This window comes from Heterocephalus glaber, unplaced genomic scaffold (assembly GCF_053883595.1).
Source record: "Heterocephalus glaber isolate CG9 unplaced genomic scaffold, H.glaber_assembly_v1.0 deba00001429, whole genome shotgun sequence".
Taxonomy (NCBI): Eukaryota; Metazoa; Chordata; class Mammalia; order Rodentia; family Bathyergidae; genus Heterocephalus; species Heterocephalus glaber.
Genome location: NW_028258294.1, coordinates 29,179,727 through 29,196,203, shown reverse-complemented (window position 1 = coordinate 29,196,203; position 16,477 = coordinate 29,179,727). Strand labels below are relative to the sequence as shown.

The window sequence follows — 16,477 nt, the reverse complement described above, 5'->3', positions numbered from 1 at the left end:
AGAGAAGTTCTGGAGATAGATAGTGGTGATGGTTGTGACTTAATGCTACTGAACTGAACACTTAAAAACACTTAAATGTAAAGTTTATGGCATATATATTTTGCCACAGTAAAAAAAAAAAGCCCAAACTACAATTGATCTTAAAAAAAGAAAAAAGTTTGGCACAGATTGTAACATGGGACCAATCTGCCATAAAGTCAGTGGTATGACATTTCAGAAGGAAGTGAGGAAAGCAAAAGGATTGTTTTCTTTTTGTTCTAATCCTGATTACAAAACAGTTCCTCTCAGCTGCACTCTCCACCTCTAAGCAGAAGGGGGAAGCGATTCCCAGGAAAACTGCACGGGGCCCTGTCTCTGAAGGGCCGCAATGCCAATTCCCAATTCCATCCCAGTTCCCACACACCAGGCTAAGATTAAAAATTTCTACAGAAACTCAACATAATTCCCCAAGTTATTCCAATTAAACTCCAAAGGGGGAGTAGACATAAATATATTCCATCCACAAATGATCTGGGCTCAGATCTTGAAATTGCAGTCATCCAGAGGCCATTTCCTTAATTTTTAGCTTGGAAAGATATCTTAGGATTGCTTTTAGAGCAGACTTACCTTGCTGGCTCTACTTATTTGGTTCCCGTCATAATTACACGACAGTCCCAGGGTACAGACACCCAAGCAGGGATGGTCAGGTGTCAGCAAAGACCTTGGGACACAGTTACCTGACATAAGAGAGCAGGGGTCCCCTGCACTCAGTCTGGCTATGCTCAGCACCTAAGCAGAGCTCCTACCTGGAACATGGCCAAGATGGCCTCAATCTCCTTGGTAGGAAGGTTGAAAACTAAGTTCCGAAGCTCCAGAATGCAGAAGGACAACTTTCCAAGGAGATATGAGTGTGACCTAATTCTGGAGGGACAGTTCCCAATGCCACAGGAATCCAGATGGGATGGCTGATGGAGAAATCTGGCATGCTCTAGTAGGTAAGAGCCCTGTGGCGCCTACTCAAATGGGTAGCCAGGATCTGGCAAATACTGGGAGTGAGTACGTGAATACAATGTGCTCATGATCCTGTAGGAGATGCTCTCTTCCAGACCTACCTTCTTTGGCATCATACCACTTGGAATGCCACACTTCTTCACCCAGTGCTCTCCATTCAGCCTTGTATTTGAGGATGGGCACTCCACCTGTGGCCTCTGGCTCATCAAACTGCACCTGTGCTGTGCTGGAGTACGGCTCCACCTGATCGATGGATGGTGAAGATGGGGTGTCTGTGGAGAGGACACACAGGGAGACCCTGGTGAGTCTAGTTTGGCCCAGACCTCAACTTCCAATGTCAAAGTACATCTTTCTCATTTCTACTTACTCTTAGGAATCCTGTTACCAATATTCTGGCCTAGCCATTCACCGTATGATTCTACTCCAACACATTCCATGTGTAGGTCTTCAAACCTCCAACGGCTCCTTGCTTTCTAACCCTTGGCTCTCCTTTCCACCCCCTTGGTATCCCAGAATACACAGGAAGGGCTGGCAAGGGTAAAGGTGGTGTAGAAATCACCATGAGGGCCACTCACCTGCTTGCACAAGGATGAATTCCAAGGACTCCTGTCCAATGCGGTTCACTGCAGTACAGTTGTAGTTTCCAAAATCATTTTCAGAGTCTGGGGTCACCTTTGGAAAGAAGGAGCCCTTGGGTTACAAGTGTCCTGTGGGATGGCCACAGATTCAGATCCTTATTTACTGGATTAGATTCGTGAAGAACAGAGCTAATAAAACACAAACCATTAACTGTGGCTCAGTCTTGAACAAGAAAGAATAGCCCAGGGGCTCTTTGGATAGGCACATTCTACCTCATCATCCCAGTGTAGCCTCATGGAGAACATCAGTGCATCCCAGAAAGGTAACCTGGGGTGAGACTCAGATTCTTCCTCAGTCAATGGCTACCCAGTTCAGGGTGTGCCAGGGAAGCAGGAGAGAAGATGTAAGCTGCATTCAAAAGCTTACCCATTGCCAAATGACTCTTTCCACCCCGATTTACCTCCAGATAGCTGGCAGAGTGTGTGTTGTAGATCTTGATATTGCTGTAGTTGGAGCTTGGCAGCAACTGACCATCTCGGAACCAGGAGATTGTAGCACTTGGGTAGGCAAATACCTCGCAGGTGATGTTCACCTGGTTCCCTTCCCAAGTATAGACAGCCACAGGGCCCTGTAGCTTGGGGGCATCTGCAATGAATGATAGCGACTATCAGGATGACCACTACTACCTTAGAGCCACCACATACTATTGCCTGATCCTGGGAAGACTGATGTGCCCCAAAGCAAAACTAATGCCTGAAATCGCAGAGGTCAGGCCATTTCAGTATTCCTGTGCTCAGCTGCCACCTGGGAAGACTCAGAGCAAGGAAGGCTTATAAATTGTCAGCCGATGGATGGTGTGTGGGGGTTGTCCTGGGAACACAGCTTTGCATTGGCCTAGGGCCCACTGCTATAGGGAATGTGACAAAGCTCACAGGGTGCAGTTCATGTCCTGGCTACCATTTTCCTCTCTCCTTCTGACCCCATAATGCCCCTCATCCCCCATGTCTTTCCCCCAGTTCTTCCTCACATTGCACTTCAAGGTACATGGACTGCGAGTCCTGGCCGATGGTGTTGCTGGCCGTGCAGATGTACTCTCCCGCATCTGTGTACTGGATGCTTTTCAGGGTCAAGGATGATACTCGGGCGTGGCTACGCACTACCATGTGCCCATCCAGAGTCTGCCAGGAGAGAAGGGAGAGTGTCAGAGTCTGAGGCAAGACAGAGGGCCACAGCAGCTACAGCAGGGTGGGGCTAGAGACTAGGCCACCACTCACCACCACTCGTCTGAACCCAGTCTCACATTCTGTCTCCTCTCTGTGCCATCTAAGTCTCACTTTGTGTATCACCCTATGAGGGAGGCTCAGAGAGCACTATGGGAACTTGAGTGTATCCAAAACAGAAAGGGAGGCTCAATTATGTCAAACGGCCAGCACTATGACTTAAAAGTGGTTTGGGGTAAGGTCAGGTTAGATACCCCCAGACTATTTTTTTGGGATGTATAAAATGGAAGGCAAAGCCCTAGTCAGCATAGCTTCCAGAAGCACTGTCTGTGTCTTATAAGATCCTAAGAAACTTGGACTCTTGCCTTTTCTTTCCAGTCCGCCCCCTCCAGTTCCATGTGCATGTATGTGTAATAAGAAAGGATGTGCACAATGTAAGAAACTTTGAAAAAAATCACCTCATTTTCTGTAGATGCCTTTCTTTCCTGATTGGTTACAAGTGAAACAATTCTACTACAGAAAAGTCAAACAACTCTATGATCAAGTGCTGGTGAACTGGAAGTGAGGTTACAAAGTTCCTTCTTCAGGAATACTGGTGTGGATCTTGGATCCTTAACACCACAGTCTCTACTATTCCCTAGCCATTGATACTGCTATTGGCCTCCTAAGTCACTGGAATTACAGTGGCTGGTCAAACAGAGAATGAGCATATGATCCTTAGGCAATGGGTACTAAGATATTTCCCTCCTGACATTCTAAGAAAAATAGTTGTGAGCCTTAGGAAAGTCTAGCCATGTGGCCCAAGTCCAGAAGCCCCAGAACATTGGAAACTAGAAGAAGAGGTCATGTTCCTTGTAGGCTGGGCTACCCTCATCTCCAATATATGATGTTCTGCAGAGATGGACAAGAGGGTGCTCTGCATCTGATACTTGTTATCCCAAGTGGTCTGTCTTTAGAGAATGAAAGGACACTTAGCTTTATGTCCTTTGGATAAGCTGGTTTGGAAGCCTGAAGCCAGAAATGCAATGACCTACAGCAGTGAGTCTGGGAGACTTAAAAGGAAGGGACCACTGGCCTTGTGCAGCCATCTCAACAGAACTATCACAATAATCCCCTTTCACCATCTCACCCTTCCCATTAGGGGAAGAAGGACTGAGTAAAATCATCACTGCATGCTGTTGTGAGTACCTCTACTTTCTAAGAAGAAGGCCCTGGTGTTTCCACTTGACTTGTACTTCTGGGAGGCTGGCTGCCTGAGAAGGTGCACCCTAGGATGGCTCCCACTAATGAAAGATGTCAGAAGACAGGTGTGGGGCATTTCCCAAGACTGAGACATCCAGTTTGCTGATAAATTCTGGGACTCCTTTCCTTGTAGCTGACAGCGCTGTGCTGCCCATCCTATTGGCTATTTTCATATGCTGAGCATAAATCTTTACTCATCAGTCTGCATTAGGGCCATCAAGGGCAAGAAGTCATTCCTGCAGGTCTCTCTAAAGAATTGGCCTGATCTGTTTGTCACTACTATTTGCCCAAAACACAGCAGAACTGAAGGCAGAGGGGATGTGAGGTCTACACCTGACCTTTCTGATTATATCAGGGATGTCAACTATCAGATAAGCTATTATTCTTTGTTATCCAGACTTATTGTTCCTGGGGCTGCCATATACCATAATCCTTGGAAGCCATGAGAACATTTCCATAGGAAGAGAAGCAAATGAAGTCATGCTGGTTAAGAGTGGACATTAACAACAATAAGGCAGGGGAGAGGCAGGTTTTACTCAGAATAATCAAGGAAGTGGTGGAAGAACCATGATATCAGGGACAATCATACTTTGTTTTTTCTATTTAGTCTCTTTTCCTAAGTTTCTTTATGTGGCAATTTCTCTCACTTAATGGTGTCAACAGATCAGTAGGCAGTCCTCTAAAGAGAATTCTTATTTTGTAGTGGCTCACTGCAAGTTTGATGATGGGATTATTTAGCAGATGCCAAGTTCTCCCTTTGAGGATACACAGACTTGAGTGCAACTGGACTATCTTCCCTTAAAATGCCTTACTCAGGCATGGAGACAAAGTCAGAGAGTACCACCCACAAGACCAGATGTTATGCTGACCATCCAGCCTCCCCTAGCGGGAGAAGATGAGCTCTGGGCAAGAGGGAAGAGATCCTTATGACAGGAAGATCTTTTTCTTTTTTTTTTTTTTTAAATCAAAAACATATGTAGGACAATGACAATTATTCTTCTCATCAAAACATTTTTTTGTCTTCCTCTTCCAGGTAAAAGTACTAAGGCTTTCCAGAGATTACAAAATGAAACGTGCCATAGCCCAAGCATTTTTTTTGCACTCATCCAGAATTAGGATTTTCATCTCTGAATGAGACAAATAGGAGAGAATGGAACTTCTTAGCCCCACGGGCTGCGTTCACTTGAAAGTCAATTATGTCCAAAGTGCAGCATTCAAGATAAAGACACTTCAGGAAAATGGAGTGATGTGTCTGCTTTCTTGGGAGTAAACCTATTATTTCCACCTATAATAATAATAATTCTCTTAACGTCTCCTTAATGCTCCCTGATAAATCAGAGCTCCTTCTCTAACTAGGTCTAGACCAGAAAGACAGGGGGAAAATGTACAAGGCAGAGCAGAATGAGATCCTTCGCTGCTTAAGACTGGCTGACAATTAGCCTTTCTTCTCTTCCTTCCCCAGTCTTGAAGGGTCCATGTCTTTGGGGCAATAAAGCATCCAACCGGTGACAGTGCTAAGGGATTCCTGTGCCACAGGAGGGACGCATTTCAGCGAGGATACATATCTAACTAAATTTCCCTATGACATTGGGAAGGAATGTTACAAAGGGAGCTCATAATGAACTAGACTTGAGGAGGGCGAGGGCAGCATGTCCATGTGTAGAAACTATCTGTGCCTGGGGACAGGCGATCAACTTTTAAATATTAAGCAGCATTAAATATGTATACTATGACCTGAACACATGAGTTATGTGTTCTAAATTTTAGTTATCATTACTAAAAGACTACAATAAGATTTACAGAAATAAAACACAGAATCTATAGGATCTTCTGTGTTTACAGTCTTACAATAGCAGAGCTTCGTTTGAAGAGACAAAAGCTACTCAATAAAAATCTTTATATATTAGATCCTTGAACTCCATCTAAAGTAGGATAGTTTTTATTTTATTGTTTGTCACTTAATCACACAAATCAGGTAAAAAATGACGGGCATGACCATGCATAGGGCCTTGGAGTTCAGCAATTAAAATCTAAAGGTCAGTGTTCAGCTTCAGTTTTCAAATTAAGTCCCACACTACCTGAACTGAAGCAAGTAGGCAGAAAAATTTCAAAGGTTAAATGCTACTGATTGTATAAAACATAAACCCATTTTGTACCAAATCATTCCAATCTCATAAATTTAATACTCTATAAAAGTAACAGGTATGTTTAGCAATTTGAGAAAAACCAATGAGAGATGTCACTTGTGTAGCTTTTGAGATGAAATGTGATGTGATAATTTACCAAGACCAATCATTATGAAAATAAGTGAGCAACAAGATGAGTTGAGCTGGAAGGGAATGGGCTGAGTGGGTTTTAGATCACTAACTCTGTGACTTTATGATCCAAAGCCACATCCACCATACAAGAGTAAAAAAATTTCACTTCAAATGCCTGGCCTGGGAATTGGGGCAATTTATTTCTATCAATATAATTACCTGGATGTGATTTTACCAGCACCAGTAAGAGAATAAGATCCAGTTTTAGGAAATAATAAGGATTTGTTCATCCACTCCCAACACAGCTTGCTTGCTCATCCTAAAATGACACTATTGATAAAGTAATATCTACCACTATTGACCTATTCTTTAATCTAACTAAAATACTAATTAGTTTAGCATGCCTGGTTATTACACTGTAATGGTGAGTTAAACTGTAATGCTTTCAAAACTAAAGACTGGCTAGTGGTCAGGTAAGCTATACCTCTTGCTTCTCTGGTCGAGTCCACGAAGCCTGGAGAGAACAAGATATAAAACACAACAAGAAAGCAGTAAAATTTTACAACATGTTGCTTTAGAGAATTGATGTATCATACTGCATTCCGTGCACATGCAGCTTCTTTTTAATTTAGAACTTTTTCTAAGGCCCACTTTCAATGGTGTGTTTATTACCCAATTGAATTTAGGATTTAGCTTATGTTCAGCTTTTTCCCCCTTATGCACATTAAAATGTATAATTCAAAGGTAAAGCCATTCCTAATATTTGGCAGACACATCTACAAATACCAGCAGACATATTAGACTGCTCCTGTTGCAAAACATTTTAAATATCCCTTGTAGTATTTGGTGACACTAGTAGTTCTGTCCACATAATCTAAAGATTCCTGGAGAGGAGATTTCCTCCTCTGGATTTTATTAGACAGCTTAGCACAGATATACTAATGCCATTTTATGCTCATGCATTTTATAACTCTTTACATGCATTCGACTGAAAATAAAAAATTTATTCAAAAAATAAAAAAGGAACAAAGCAAGGAGCAGAGAGGTATATTCAACATGAGAAGTATGAAGTCTTTGAGATTATGGATCAGGAAGCTCTGAGGATATCAAATGCTTAGATAAACTAGGCTCTGATAGCTCAGTGTTTACAACTGGAAAAGGTGGGCTTGTCCTGAATGAAGAATTCTTCCCAGTGAAAAGAAAGCTCCACCTTCCAAAAAATCCAGAATTTCTTGAAGGCAGAGAATGCCCAGATGGGATGCAGGCTCATGCATGCACCATCTTCACCTAATACGGGATTTACAGGGGAGTAAGACAACTCAAAGACACAGAGATTTGGGGAATTTCCAACCCACATCTAGGTGTTTTTATTTAGACAGCACTTGGGCATCTACTCTGCTTACAGTTTTCATACTGGGCATCAAAGACATCATAGTCACATTGTAGTTTTTCATTAGGTGGCAAGACTGCCTGATTGTCCCTGATGTTTGGACAGAAAAAGGATAGAAAAGACTCAGAAACACAGCAATGCAACCCTGGGAATGCACATGAGTTAGCAGACAGTTAGTAAGAGTCCATTAAAGGCAAGGAGCTTTTGTAAGGAATGAGGATGGAAATGCTGGATTATGTCACATCATGTTGGAATGAAGGAACAAATGAGAACAGAGGAACATGCATAAACCAAAGTAACAGTGGGCAGGGCCAACATGTCAAATGTAATTGCCAATTCCACAGCACTGAAAAGCTTGTTTGTCACATGCCAGGGCTGAATGAATCAAGGTTTTTTATTAAGGGGCTATCTTATACAGAATTTTTTAGTTTTCAAATCTGATTCTTCTGTGTCTTTCTCAAGTCACTATGATTCTGTAGTTTTGAGACTAAGTAGTTGCTGGTTAAGACAATCTACACATGCTTAGGAAACAAATTAGGGTATTATTAGTAGTGCTTCAAAAAATGTTAGTTCGATTGCTTTAATATTCATGTTTTATTGTCTTACATGCAAGACTCCAGGCATATGTACATAAATGAAAGCAAGGCATCCCTATGCTCATCTTGAGGATTCCCTGTGATACATTTGCCCATACCCTAGATAAACTAGGCTCTGATAGCTCAGTGTTTACAACTGGAAAAGGTGGGCTTGTCCTGAATGAAGAATTCCTCCTGGTGAACGGAAAGCTCCACTTTGCAAAAAATCCACAATTTCAACAGGGCTCTCTTATTTGTGGTATACTCTGTCAGTCAAAGATGCAAGAGTTACAAGACGCTTTTCTTCTTTCTTACCTATGTCTCCTGATATCAACTCTTTACTCCTCTCTTTTCCCTTAACCATTATGGCTTTATGAGTCTTTGTTTGCAGTCATCTCAAAGGCACAGAGGTGTTCAAAGAAGAAAATGATGAATATTTTTTTTCTGCCAGGGATGGTGTATGCAAATCATTATCCCTGGGTCTCACTCAATATGTAAATGGTACTTGGAATTTAGCAACACTCAGTCAAACACCTGGAGATATTTAAGATGAATCTGTGTAGGGTGAGTAATGAAATGATGCAGATGCACAAACTTTCTGTAGTATCACAAGACCGTCATACACATGATCAAACTGAGTCATTATGATGTCCAACATTTTTTGTGAAGATAATAGCAACCACTAAGAAATGGCTCAACTTTTGGAAAATTGATCTGCCTTAATAATCTCACTGATCCAAACAATTAGACTTAGCTTATTACCAACTGCAAAGCTAAATGAACTCAAGTAGCATGTTAACAGATTGATAATGATCATTTTCAAACTGGTAACTAGACTCAATCCAGAGAAATGATCAAGGATAGGGGTGATGATCATATTCACTGTACTGGTTTTGCTTTTCCCTTGCTTTCTTTTTTAAAATGAAGAACATTGATATTCCATTAGAGAATCTCCGAGGGCTGGGGATTTAGCTCAGTGGTTCTGCCGTCTTCCTCGAAAGTGCAAGGTCCCAAGTTCGATCCCCAGTACCAAAACAAAACAAAACAAAACAAAAAGAAAGTCTCTGTATGTCTATGGGTAAAAGCTGCTTCTCCTTTTCTCCCTTTCCCATAAGAAAGGTAGTAACAGACTATCAGACTTAAGAATGACACAAAATGACTCCTTTAATTCCTTTGTATTTTAACTAACTTTATTAAAGAGACCATTGACTTTCCATTAAGGTCCTCAGAATCATAAAGAACTCCACGGCACAGTGGTATCTGGTGCTTTACCTTCTGAGCCACCGACCCAGCAGGAAACCATGAGGAGGGCTCTGGAGCTGACCTTGCCTCACACAGCATTTTTATCAGTGGCTTGAGCAAAGATATTTCAAACAAGTGTTCAACAAGTTTGGAAACAACAGCTAATATATATGTTAGATGATAGTTGCACTGTGAAGACTACTGAATTGTTTATCTTTAGATTTTATGCTTAGGGCTGTGGTCACTATGAACTCTTCTTTTACATTTATTTATTTTATATATATATATATATAAATAGGGGCCCTATAAGGGATGAAATGCCTTGACTCGCAGATGTCTAAGGATAGTTCTGATGAAGTCAACCTTACAAGTTGGATATATAGCTGAAACAGTTGTCCTTAAGCTGAAAGTGTGTGTACATGTGGAACTTTTCACAATGACCAGAGGTGAATATTGGCATTTAAGGAGAAGACTAGCTAAACATCTTGCAATGCATAGGACAGACCCAGTGAAGAAAGATTCTTCCCAAATTGCCATAATGACCCTGTTGAGGAACACTGGGCTGCAACAAACAAAATATAATTCTTAACAGAAATAAGTATAAATTCCACATGGTTGGTTAAAGCAATCAATTGTGTGAGAACAAACAGTATAGGGGATATGTGGCTTAAATGCAGTTCATGCAAAAAAGACCTGCACATTTTGGTTGACCACAAGCTCAATCTGAAGTAGTAGAAGGAGGACACTATTCAAGGACTAATGCAACTTTAACTGCATGATGGTGTCCAGCTCTAAAGTCTGTGTAAAGTACACTGGGCATGGCACCATCTTGGAGGAGCACTAGTGAACTGAAGGGATGTAGAAACCATGACGTGAGAAACAGTGGCAATGGCTGGGTGTATTAAGTGCAAAAGGATAGATTGGCTAAAGGAAAACAGGAGAATTACTTGAGTGATTCTCAGGACTGAGTGGCAGAGGTGGGGAGCACTTAACAGAGGAAGGAGCAAGAAAGGAGCCCTTCCTGATCATCGCCGTTGGCTGACTCTTCCACAGAGGGACAGAGAGACCATCATACTTCAGACAGGGACTAAATGACTTTCCAGCAGGGGTGCTAGAAAAGGGAGCCAGATGAGACCAAATAACCTTAATAGGTGCCTTCCAACTTCCTACAATTCTAGTATTTCATGTGATCTAAATCTCAGGAGGTTTCTTTACTAATCAGAAACAACCCGATTAGCATACCATTCTAATTTTAAAAATAAAATTGTTATCTACAACTCCTACAATTCAATGATGCTAATAATCTCAAAGCCTAATTATATATATATATATATATATATATATATATATAATACAACTTTAGTGCAAGTAGAATACAAGGAGTTTGCCAAAATAAAAGTGAAGTTTATTTTCTAGAATCCAAACTGCTCATGCATAACTCATTTGTTTTCTTTATTATTAGCTATCTATGCCTCTTGGATGTCAATGCTTAATAGAAATGTCATATTTTGTTATGTAGGATTTCATTTAGGCAAATACATTAACCTGGTGTCACATCTAGAGCTACTCGGAGGACTTGTTCTAACATTTACTGACTCATGCTCCAATAATGTCATTTCAAGTAAATCTGCAGGTAGTCTACAGCAAAAGAAACCTCAGTATAACCTATGTGGCTTAGTTTGAATAATTATCTCAGTTTAAGACAGATGACATATACTGAAAACTGAATTGTATGAAAAATCAGTTCTTGATAGCTGTAAGAAGGCCTTTTTGGACACCTTCAGTCTCTGTATTTACTAGGTATAAGTATATATTATGGCTACTTTTTCTCATTCTAGAAAATGAAATCATAGGTAGAGGTCAGAAATGTCAGCTTATTAAAGATGTGAGGCAGGCACAAATCTTAATAATCTGTCTGGTCTAGTTTCGCTGTTAAGCTATCCTAGAAAAGAGAATTTAAAAGCAGGATCCATCTGAGATAGATATTTCTGTCCTTCACTATAGGTCAAAGATATGCACTGAGTCACTCTGGACAAAGCTACTTTTAACTCTAATGGAGAAAGACGTGCCAAGTAGTGGCCCTGTGGATTAAGCCCTGAAATGTACATTCAATCCACATAACACACAATGGGAGCTGAAATCTTAGCTGAGGGTTTATTTCCAATGTTGATAAAGAAAGTATCCAAATAAACACATTTCTTAATCTAGCTGGTTTTCACATATCAAACAGCATATGTGTTTCAAAAATATTTAGCAGTTCCTCAGTTGAGTTTTTGTGAAGTTGAATTCAAATCTGGATGTAAAACTTGCAAAAAAAAAATAATGAGCTATCTGGAACAGCAATGACTGTTCTTTTTGATTTAGCTTTGTTTTCTATTAGCGGGGAAGAAATCCATTCCTCAAATGCAAATTCCAAATTTAGCTCTGGTATCATTTCACACTCCTTTTTTGGCTTTATTTGAGTTTATCCTTTCTAGGGATTTCCTTTAAGTAGGCAGAAGAGTGAAGATCTATTATTTTTGACACTTTGGTCAATAAGCAATCCATTATAAATGTTCTTTAAGGCTAAGGCCATTACTCCAGAATAAGTAACAAAGCTTTGGCTAACTAAATGAAACCCATTACTACAGGATATATGAGATGAGATTGGAGAAGTGCCATAAAAGGGTTTAAGGTTGCTTTAAAACCAAGCTTTTTCCTTTTCCTGTTTTTGGTTCACTCAGTACAAAGGGCTACATGATGAGAGGGGTTCAGTTCAATTTTTATATATTGTCAGCTATAACAATAGCTTTCTGGTGGCCTATAAATCTACATGCTTTAAAGATAAGTCTTTCCATTTATTTTAATCTGTCTGGAAGGTTACTATAATGTTCTGAAACCCTCCGTGAATACATTACAAAACCCAAGTGTAATCATCATCATTTAGAAACTGCTAATTATTTTTGCCTTTAGAACAAAATGAAATTCAAATGTGACCAAAAATACAGGCAGACACAAAGGCAACCAAGCTTTTGTGCATATAGTGCATACATAGCATGAGTATAGGAAAAGTGAGGAAAAGAATTCATAGGCTCATTTTGATTCCTGCCGTTTCTGGGAGACCTTTCCCTGGGTGCTCCTGAGATGATCCGGATCTTGCTTCTTGTTCCTCACAGCCCTATAACCCTGGGTTTGAAAATTGCTATCACCTCCTCCCCAGAACATCTAACTTCTCCATGCCCACTACTATCACACCCCCACCAATTTACACAAGGAATTGTGCCTGCTCCATTGCAAGGGGCTGCTGAGCAGGCCACACTCAGGCAGGCTGAGGGAGGGAGGCTGCAGGACCTGGCTGCAACCTCTAGTGACCACACCCTCCCCTCTCTGGCTCACCAAAGAGAACTGGGCTTGGGTCAGACTTAGTGTGCTTTGAGTCTGTATTCCACAGCCCTGAAACTCTTGGGTGACATTATACCTTTTCTTCGCTGCTGATGTTTCGGGTGGAAGTTCTCCAGGTGATGGATGGAATGGGGTCTCCTGAAGCTTCACAAGTGAGAGTGACCTGCTCCTCCAGCTCCATGGCAGTCTGATTCTCCACATATGTGATTTTGGGTTTTGCTGAAAAGACAAAACATTTCTATGAGTTTATTTGATTACTATTTAGCGTCCTGGGTTTAAATGATGTCATACACCCATTCAACAATGGTTATCTATTTATTAAGTGCAAGGTCCTAGTTTAGGTGTTGTAGGAGATCCAGAATTGAACCCCAGGAGGTTCAATGAAGTGGGCTGAGGCAACCCAGAAACCATAGTAGCAAAAATATATCTATGGAGTAAGAGCGTAAGGGCAATGGATGTAAGAGGCATGACACTAAGGGACAGTGCTACTTTGCTACTTTGGTCTGAGCCTTCTCAAGGAGATAGCATTGGGGCAAGGCCGTGAAATTTTCAGCAAATGCAACTCTGAAGCAAGGGCATGTAAAGAGAGATCAGTAAGACGGCAAAGTAGCACAAGGCATGGAAAACAAGGTTGATGGTGGGAATTTTATCCACTGGCTGGTAGAGGCCCATTGACAGATGGTATTTAATCCGAGCAATGGAATAATCATGTGTATTTCAAGACGGTTAATCTAGGAAAAATTCAAGGTGATTTACAATGGAGATAAACTTGACATAGGGAAACCAATTTGGAAGCTCTGGCAACGACCCAGGTGTGAGCTAACACTGATTCCTGGATGAGGTAGTTTTGGAGGGAACAGAGCAAAGGGCACCTTTGAGAGAAGTGGGAAGAGGAAAGAAGGGTCATAGAATGTGGAAATGAGAGAGGGCAAATGGGAATGGAAAGAAGAAATAAGAAGGAGCCCAAATGGCTCATAACCTTAATGACTAGAGATATGGTGTTAGCATTAACTCAAGTGAAGAAATCAGGTGAGTAACTGGTTGGGGGCTGAGGATGGGAAGGAGAGGAGTTGAGATGAGTTCATTTTCCAAATGTTTTGGGTAATGCAAGAAGCACAAGCGTTCCAAAGCTGAGTTAAATGTTAAAACATTAGAGAAAATTGAATTTTCCCAATTTAAAACAATTATACTCCGAAATTGCTGAACCTTCCATAGAAAAGATAACACTGCACAAATGTAACTTATTTCAGTAATAGAGAAAAAAGGGCCAGGTTAGAGAGATAACAACAACAACAACAAAAACCAGAAGCATGGATAACTTCTGAAATAACTACATTACTTTTGTATTCAAATTCATATACTAACCACAAGTAAGCTAATAACCTATTGCCTGTATATATCCTCCCAGTTGCGTCTTTGATGCTGCCTTAATAAGCAGAAAACAATGATAGAATTATACCTTTTTTTGTTTGTTTGTTTTGAGACAGGGTCTTGCTTTGTAATTCAGGCAGGCCCTGAACTCTCTATGTAGCCCAGGCTGGCCTAGAACTCACAGGACTCCACCTGCCTCAGCCTCCTGAGTGCTGGGATTATAGGCATGCACTACCATGCCAAGCTTGAGCTATACTTTTTTTTGATAGCATATGTCTGCTTCTGTATAAAGTCACCTGCCTATTTTAAATATTCTCCTACAGTTAATCCACACTAACAGCATGCTCAGCAAATCCTTTTTTTTTTCCCCACTATTTTATTATTATTATTTTTTTGGTACCAGGGATTGAACTCAGGATCTTGAGCTTCCAGGCAGGCTCTGTGCTATTTTTTTTTTTTTAATGGTGGGCACATAGGTACATCCTAATCCATTGTAGCCAAATTATCCCAAGTTTGAGTTGATAGAATCCATGTGAATGCAATTTTCCTGTAGGAAGGCTTTATATTTAACTTGATAAATACAACTCTTCAGGTTATAACTTGTACTACATGCAAGTGCCAAATGCTGTTGAACAGGAAATTTTAGACGGTAAAATAAAATAAAAAAGGTAATATAATATAAATATAAAAATAAAGAGGTAGATAAAAATAAAATCTGAATCTATGTATTGTCAAAATCACAGAATAAAAAGTAAAAGAAAAAACAAAACAAAATTCAACTTTTTACTAAATTGAACAATTGTTTTGAGGTCTGGAGACAATCTTAGAATGGTTGAATTTCTGGCCTCTTGAAACTTACATTTCGAGATGTAGACAGTGTTTGCTGACCTTCTCCTGACCTAAATCACTTTGCTCTGGTAGCAAAAGGTTAACTGAAGACAAACAAGGGTCAGGTGACCTCTTAGTACGTGGCTTCATTTCCTAGACGATTACAGAGGGTGCACTGTACAAGTCTTTAGAAAAAGGTGAACTATACTTTTATCAAAAACGTTATTAACAAAGGCTAATTTTGTTGCTACTGGGGAAAAGGCAAGCTTCTCACTGATGACTTAATCCTCTCTTACTCGAGCAGCAACATTATCATCCACATTAACTGAAGGTTTACAATATCATTTGAGAGTGACAGGCATGCTCTAACTAATTACACTGGGAAAAGGGACAAATAGAGACAGATGCAGGATCACGCTATGTATACAAGGTTTCCTCCTTCTGCATTCCAGCACTGAGAGGTCTCTCTCCAGGTTTTATCTTCCAGTGGGTCCTTGCTTCATTTTCATCAGCCTCTGCTGTGAGCCCTTGGCTTCTGGATCCCTCTTCCATTGTTCACCTGCCTCCATGGGCCTCTGTGCCTCCAACTGTTTCACTGCATTTCTCCTCTGGAACCTCCAGTGAATACTGGCATCCTGCCAGTTTTACAAGCATGTCCATAGCTCTGCAGTCTGCCACCAAGAGCCAGTCTTGTCCAGGCTCTGGCGACCCTGACCCAAGGAGAGCCAGGAGGCCCCTGCTTGCCTAAACAGAGAGGTTGGGCAGACTAGTGGAGGACATCACCATGTATACCTTCCTCCAGGCCTTGCTGGTCCTCTCTGTCACCCACAAGGGCTACTTTATTCAAGGGGTCAGCTAAGTGAGGCCTCTACCCATTTGCAAACCATCCTCATCCCATGGCAGTATGAGACCTAAGAGAATTAGCATGAGTGTAATAATCTGCAGAGATAAAAATGCTTCAGAAGGGCCCACAGGGAGATGAGAAATGGAAATTTACTGCCAATTTTAAAGAAAGGCACAATGCAATTACTTAGTAAAGGCGCTTTCTAGCTAGTAACTAGGGCAATGCATGCTAAGAAAAACTGCAGTCACTAGGCAGGATTGCTATAGTTTTTGATTAATTACATCCTTTACATACTGATTGTCATACCCTCCTGAAGCCTCAAGAGTTGTGAGCTCTTCTTTACTCTCTAAGCTAAAGGTTTCTTTAGCTGTTGGGGAACCTGCTTACTTGTCCTGAAAGATGGCCCATGATGATAAGCCAGAAGGAGAAGGAGAGAGAAAGAGTAGAAAAATAATGGAACCCTTTAAAGAGCTGGTCCCTGCTCCCCTCATTCCCTGCCCCCATATCAGTCTCCTGAGGTGAAGAGAAGAGAAAGGAGGTGAAAAGGAGATGGAAAG

General features: G+C 41.0%; 1 protein-coding gene across 21 annotated transcripts in view; it reads right to left on the bottom strand.

Moving 5' to 3' along the window:
* Ncam1 (neural cell adhesion molecule 1) overlaps nt 1–16,477 on the bottom strand; it is a 295,258-nt gene that overhangs the window by 39,193 nt on the left and 239,588 nt on the right. For 12 of the 21 annotated variants that reach the window (XM_021237769.2, XM_087212370.1, XM_004856594.4 and 9 more), the window contains exons 8-13: nt 12,954–13,096; nt 6,774–6,803; nt 2,597–2,747; nt 2,030–2,214; nt 1,566–1,662; nt 1,092–1,262 (exon numbers count right to left, since the gene is read on the bottom strand). In XM_021237769.2, coding sequence (XP_021093428.1) covers nt 1,092–1,262; nt 1,566–1,662; nt 2,030–2,214; nt 2,597–2,747; nt 6,774–6,803; nt 12,954–13,096 — 777 coding nt within the window. The remainder of the gene's footprint in view (nt 1–1,091; nt 1,263–1,565; nt 1,663–2,029; nt 2,215–2,596; nt 2,748–6,773; nt 6,804–12,953; nt 13,097–16,477) is intronic. The other 9 variants (XM_087212367.1, XM_087212369.1, XM_087212373.1 and 6 more) reach the window with 1 other exon arrangement.